The 7154-nt window shown below is 36.5% G+C and overlaps 1 protein-coding gene across 1 annotated transcript in view; it reads left to right on the top strand.

The window, feature by feature from the left end:
• LOC103739357 (UDP-glucuronosyltransferase 2B1-like) overlaps positions 1-6115 on the top strand; it is a 23754-nt gene extending 17639 nt beyond the window's left edge. Inside the window, exons 4-6 of the mRNA XM_008839707.2 lie at positions 1803-1890; positions 2684-2903; positions 4334-6115. Of these exons, the coding sequence (XP_008837929.1) occupies positions 1803-1890; positions 2684-2903; positions 4334-4613 (588 nt within the window). The 3' untranslated portion in view covers positions 4614-6115. The remainder of the gene's footprint in view (positions 1-1802; positions 1891-2683; positions 2904-4333) is intronic.
• Positions 6116-7154: the final 1039 nt, after the last annotated feature.

The raw sequence follows: 7154 nt of genomic DNA, 5'->3' as shown, positions 1-7154 counted from the left end.
TGTGTGTGTGTGTGTGTGTGTGTATGTGAATGAGGAAGCAGAATGGAAGGCACAGATTTGGAAGAGGCAAGGGAGGAGCAGATGAGGGAGAAGAGGGTAGAGCACAATCAACTGAAAAACATCTTGTAAATACCATACTGAAAACTAGTCTAGTGCATGCTAATTAAAAGAATGAATGAATAAGAACCTGATGGATCCAGGTGTTAGGACTCCTGGGGTATTTTTGTTCAAATTGCTTACTAGTGTGAAGACCAGGCAAACCCTGGAGACAGGAAGCCTGTAGTCACCACCTTAAACAGGTAACGGCTGCAATGTTATCTGTCATGGATGCCTTCCATTACTGAGCAGCAACTAACAGATTTCCCTCTAGATGTTGAAAAGTTATGCATATGGAAAGTCATTTTTCTCATACGTCTCCATAAGACCCACCGGAAGCAGCTTGCTGTAGGAGGACTTGGCAGTAAGTGCCTGCTGCTCTGTCCCGTACTGTGCTGGTTCTTCATTCCTAGAGCATAATTCAACTAGGAAGCATTTCAGCCACTCTTGTTCATTAGCTATCACACTAGTCACTTACATTACACTCACTATTCCTGGTGGGGGGTAGCATGCATAGCATGCATTTTACAGTAAAATTTAATAGTTATCCATGAGCTATCTGGTTATGATGTGCTCTGAAATTTCAACCATCTTTGATCCTTATTTCAACTATCAGGTTATGTTAGTCATGCAAAGCAAAACATCATCAATACCCTAATATAGTAACATAAATATATAAGTATAAATATATACATAAATATATATACATATATAAAGTAATTGTACATTACTACTAACTGGCTACAATTTTCCTCATCACAATTCTATGATCTACCCAGAATGTCATACATATTTTAATTGGTCATTAATCATCACACTTTTACAATATTATGACTAAATATCATGATGAAGTAATGATAAAGTAATGTTCAAGAAATGTAGTAGAGTATTTATTTACATCTTTTGATACCTCCCAATATTTTAAAACATCTTGTGTTAATTAATTTCCTTGTCAAACACCTGGAAAATGTTCAACTGGATAAATTAACTCTCTACAAATTAAAACGTGATGAAATTTGGAATTTTTTTTTAATTTTTACAAAAACTTTATTGAGATTTTCATACATGTATATACGGTGTTTTCATCAAATCCATGCCCACTCCCTCCCCTCCAACATTTCCCCCTCTGAAGAGGTAACTCTAAAATCTTTTAAGGATTAGATACAAGCTTGGAACAGAGAATGTTGCTAACAGGCCCAAGGACATTTTGACTTTTAGCCAAGTAACTGGCAACATTTCTTTGGGGTCTTTTCACCCTAAGTGCCTGGCCAATTCCTACCACCTATTCTTATCACACCATCCTCTGAAGGGGTTACCCAAATTGTCAGTAGGGAATAGGGATGCCTACCACTCTGGCTTCTTCCATGCTGAACAGGGATGCAGGGTGAGGCAATTGGAGTACCCTTTCAGTGAGTCTATCTAAAAGACTCACAAATTGCATAATTCTTATCGCTAAGGGGAAAAGAAAGTCCTTGAATCGTGAATAGGAGATGTGAAGGAGAAGTAGAGGCAAGAGTAATTAGCATTACAAGTTCTAGACAGGGAACTGGAAAAAAGTCAGAACAGGGCAATTTTCAAATGTTCATATGAGAGTCCATTGGCATTTCTTGACAAGGGCTTTCAAAAGTATCCCTCTATTGGGTTCTTCCTCACTTTTCTTTTGTCTTCCAAGGAATTTTTAATAATGTGTTTTCTGTGTGTAACAGGTTCTATGGAGATTTGATGGCAAGAAACCAGACACCCTTGGATCCAATACACGGCTATACAAATGGATGCCCCAGAATGACCTTCTCGGTAATATAAAGGCCAATAAAGAGTGAAAACAACAAAGGCAATGGCTAACTAGGAAGATGCACAAATATAATGCAACAGTGTTTATATTTATTTTCATAATTCTTAATGGAAAAGAACTAAGAAAAAAATGTTGTTTTTTTATACAAAATCATCTTCCCAATGCCTAGAATCAATGTATCTTTAGTTCAGCCATAATAACTGCCCCAAAAATTGCTCAGCGGCTCACTGGATTGCTCCTGTCTCTTGTTTCTTGGTCTTTTCTGAACCTTTCTCCTACTATAGTAGTATTTCAAATGCATCTGAAAACCATAATCCCTTGTATCATCACTAACACTGCAAAGAAAGCCATGATCTTTTCCATGAATAGTTATTTCTTGAGGCAGTGTAGCCTGTGTGTCCTCTGATTGCACTATCCAACATCCTGCTGGCTTGCACTCTACACATACCAGACACAATGCCCTCACTTTTTTTTTAAGAAAATCTCAACCTGTACATGTACCACATAGACTTTTTTTCTATTGATACATACTACTTCTTTAACCCAAAATATTCTTTTTATTGTTTCATCTGGAAATTCCATTTTCATTTTTCAAATCTGGAGTCACATTCTATCTCTTTAAGGCAACCTCCCATTTCCCATGTGTTTAAGAGCCTCTTGCTTTAAATTTCTGATACAATTTTATTCCAACTTTATAACTAGAATAATCTGTTTTCTATGGAATCTGCTTCCTTTTAACTCTTCGTATGTCTTGCCAATACTTACAATAATTCTGTGAAAAATCTGTCATTGTAGGTCATCCAAAAACCAAAGCTTTTGTAGCTCATGGGGGAACTAATGGCATGTATGAGACAATCTACCATGGCATTCCTGTGGTGGGCATTCCCTTGTTTGCGGATCAGCATGATAACATTGCTCGCATGGTGGCCAAAGGAGCAGCTGTGAGATTGGACTACAGCACACTGTCAACTACAGATCTTCTTACTGCCCTGAGGACAGTCATTAATGACCCTTCGTGAGTATGCCTAATTTAAAAAATATCTATTGGAAGAGAGATGGAAAAATGGCACAACATTTACAAGGGCCTGCTACTCTTTCAAAGGACCCTAGTTTGTTTCCCAGCACTCACATCGAGTGACTAATAAACTCCAGTTCCAGGAGTTCTGATGTCCTCTGACCTACGAAGGGCACCAGCATACACATGGTACGCATAAGCTCACACAAGCATACATACATACACACACTTTTTTTTTTGTCTTTTTGAGGCAGAGTCTCCCTGTAGTCCCAGCTGACCTGAACTCACTATGTAGACGAGGCAGGCCTTGAGCTCACAGAGATCTGCCTGCCTCTGCCTCCCGAGTGCTGGGACTAAAGTTGTGCACCACCACGCCTGGCTTACACGTGCATTTTTAAAAGAATAAATCCTTTAAAATATTTTTAGAAAGATTATCATCATAAAAGAGTTTTATCCCTTTTTCAAAGCTATGAGCTCTTACAGAATTGGAGTAATTTTCTAAATATGAAATGTGTGCTTATTTGCAAAAATAAAATTATTCTCAACTATTGTACTACAAAGATAAATGTGCAATCATTAGTCCAAAAAATTCATACACAGATACAATTGGAAAAATAGATCCACAGGTAGAAAGGACATTATTTCTAAATATGACAGAATCTATACAAAAAAGGAATCATGAACTTTAATAATAATGACAAAGCATTTGTTTTACACATGTTATCTGAATTATAAAAATTTCTACAGAATTTATTTTATAAGTAGAATTATTCTGAGAGATATGTTCAAAACTAAGTGACAGGAGAAAATACTGCTGGTTTTTACATTCTCATTCCTAGTCCTAGGCCAGAAATTGGATTTTTTGAGAAGTCTAGTAGAAATTTTGTAAAAGGTATTCATAATTGAACTGATGTTTTCAGAACATTAATCTAGTTACTAGGTGGAAATTAAAAATTAGAAGGTAAAAGAATAGAAACATATCAGTGAATAGAGGCCTAATCCACCATGACATTAGCACCCATTCAAAGCTTAAGACAAGCCTCAAATTCTATTTCTACTTCACATACTGAATTTAAATCATGCATGACCCTTTCCCCTGATGGAAAAGAAATAACTCTCCCAGTCGACATGCTCTTGCCACTTTGGAAAATATTACTCAACCAGAAAACTTTCAATTAGAAAAAATTGTCATGTAGGGATGGGGTTGGAGTAAAAAAATATCCTATAGGGATGGTGCTCAAGTAGTGGCACACAATGGTAATCCCACATGTTAAGGCAGAATTAGGATAATAATGAATGCAAATTAGCTTTTTCTTAATGTTGATGTATATTATATATATATATTTCTATATATATATATACACACACATATATATGTGTGTATACATATATATTTCCTCTTCAGCTATAACATAATATTTCTTCTTCAGCTATAAAGAGAATGCTATGAAGCTATCAAGAATCCAACATGATCAGCCAGTGAAGCCCCTAGACAGAGCAGTCTTCTGGATCGAGTATATCATGCGCCACAAAGGAGCCAAGCACCTACGCCCAGCTCTCCACGACCTCAACTGGTTCCAGTACCACTCTCTGGATGTGATTGGATTCCTGCTGGCCTGTGGGGCAGCTGTGGTATTTATCATTACAAAATTCTGCCTCTTTTGTTGCCATAAGGTGGCTAAAGCTGAAAAGAAGAAGAAAAGGGAGTAATTGTACTGAAACCTGACCCAGAGTCCTGATTGATGGTCTTTTGTTAGCTTATCCCAGCAAGAAGAGATTGTGATGCTAGGTGCTTTTCCCTCTGAAATGTCATTTCACAACTTGCTAGCTGAGTTTTTCAGGGATTTACTACATGTTTAAGACAAAGAATTTCGGACAAAATTAAAAATTCTAAAGCTATCAAAATAAAACTGTGTTCATTATGAAATTTTCGGTTGTAATTCACGAGCGATCCCTAATAATTACTCAATGCAATTGTTACTTAATGCAATTACCTAAATGCTTAATGTAATTGTGGTTCATAAATTTGGTAAAACCTAAACCCTTTTAAGGTTTTCTCTGTATCAATACCTTTTTCACATACCCCATCTGCTCTGACTTCATTCTCTTTTTGAAGACTCACAAATAATACCATTCAATGGTCAGGATTTGAGTATAGATTAACTTTTCCATTTGTATGACAGAGGTCATTATTTTTGTTACTTTACTGTATACCATCTTCAACATCTTTTTTTTCTTCTAAATAGCTGATTATAAGGATTGTCTTCCTCTGAGAAGAGGCATATCTCCATAACATTAAACACTATTCTTACCTGTTTCTATATTAAATTTTCTGCTTGAGAGGGTCTCTGACTTGTCAAGCTAATTCCTTCACTGGTTTTTCCTCCTAGTCTTTATCAAAGATAAACCTAGGTACTGTCATTCTCATTTCAGATTTTAGTGTGAACCAATGTTGTCAATTGTTCCATTTTTCTCCCCTATATCTACACACAGAGTGACAGTTATTTTGTTGTTGTTGTTGTTGTTTTCAAAAGAAGTCATATCACTTAGCCTCTAATGTATTCAAAATCTGAAATGTTTCCCCAAGCTCACATTTTGATACATTGCTTTCTAGCTTGTGATGATGTTTTGGGAGATTGTGGAAATCTTTTGAAGGAATAGTCTCAGTAAGAAATGTAAGTCACCAGGTGTGGGTTCTTCGGGGTTTTAATCTGGACTCTGATTCACTTATTTTCATGGTTTTTTAGAACATAAAATGTGCCCCACGGTTTCATATTTTCAGTCCCTGTACTCAAGCTATTGACACTGTTTAGATGTCGGAGAACTTTCTAGAAGTGTGCCTAACCTGAGAAGCAGGTCACAGGGTGCAAACTTTGAAGGTTATATAGTTCATCTCTGGCTTCTGCCTCTGCTTTCTGGCCTATCCTGACGAAATCAGGCTCATCTACATGCTGTTGTGTCCATGAACTGAGCTGTTCCTCCATGCCTTGCCTGCTATGATGGAATGAAACCCTCTGAAACTGAGGCTTAAAGTAAAATTTCCTCCCTTAAGGTCTTTCTCTCAGCCATTCTTCCAAAGAGATGCAAAAGTAACTAATCCAGGCTATTTACAGGTCTGTTGTAAAATTCAGTGAGTCTCTGAAAGAGGGTGAAATGATGATTCTTGCTCAATATATTCTACTATACAAATAAAAGTTTTCTTTTGTATTGTACTTTGGTGTTCTATTCCCCCCTTAACAGCAATGCAAAAGTTAATTTTTTGTTGTGATTAGACATTTTCCTACAAGTCTAGTCACACTATGACCATAATTAGTAACAAGGAAATTTGCTTTAAATGCACAGTTAATAAAAAATACAGATTAATCAAGCCACAAATATTCAAAAAAAAAACATAAAGTGAATAATAGTGAGGCAACACACATTATAAGAGAAAAGTGGTCCAAACTGAAAAAGTTAGTGACCTTTATTAGGTAAAATCCATCATCTAAGTCTGCCAGAATATACTCCCTATCCTAAGGCATGGATTCATTTCAAAGTTAATTAAAACTTGTTATTTGGTAGGCTTTAGAAATTATATTTCACATTAAAGTAGAATTTCTACTCAGCTTAATTAATCATCAACACATTTAAGAGAAGAAGAGAAAGAAAATATTGTAGATCTAAGATGATGCCTACTAGAAAAAGTGCTTGCCCTGAAAGTATGATGACAAAGCTCAGATGTCTGGATCCCAAGTAAAAGCCAGGCAGTCTTTGCAGCCACCTATAATCATAGCAATCTGTAGGCAGAGATGAAGAATCCCAGGACAAGCTGGCTCACTAAACAAGCTTGTGACAAATGCCACAATGTAGCTACACCTGATTGAAGAAAGGCAAAATTCTTGGAGTTGTTCATACCAAAGCAAGCCTGATCTAGTCTTTAACTGTTCTTTTCTCATTATTTCTTGGAATTGTTCCTCAAACAAGGGACTTCCTCTGTATTTAGACAGGGCATACAGCATAATATCAGAAAGGAATGAGGAACTTCTGATACCCACTGACCCAGAACAGCATAAAACCATAAACATGTTATCAACTTAAGTCTAGATGTTGCTTCCAGCATATTGTGGATAATCCCTTGCTTCTAATGTTGCTGATTTCAACAATAAGATCTTCACAATAAACACACAAAAATACACTCACTATTCTGGGTCAGGGGCAAAGATGGTCATGAGGGAGAAATACGTAATAGTTTAGTATTAAAAGCTATGTGTT

The sequence above is a fragment of the Nannospalax galili genome, unplaced genomic scaffold (genome assembly GCF_000622305.1).
Source record: "Nannospalax galili isolate Female #2095 unplaced genomic scaffold, S.galili_v1.0 scaffold519, whole genome shotgun sequence".
NCBI lineage: Eukaryota > Metazoa > Chordata > Mammalia > Rodentia > Spalacidae > Nannospalax > Nannospalax galili.
This window is presented reverse-complemented; position numbering and strand designations above follow the sequence as displayed.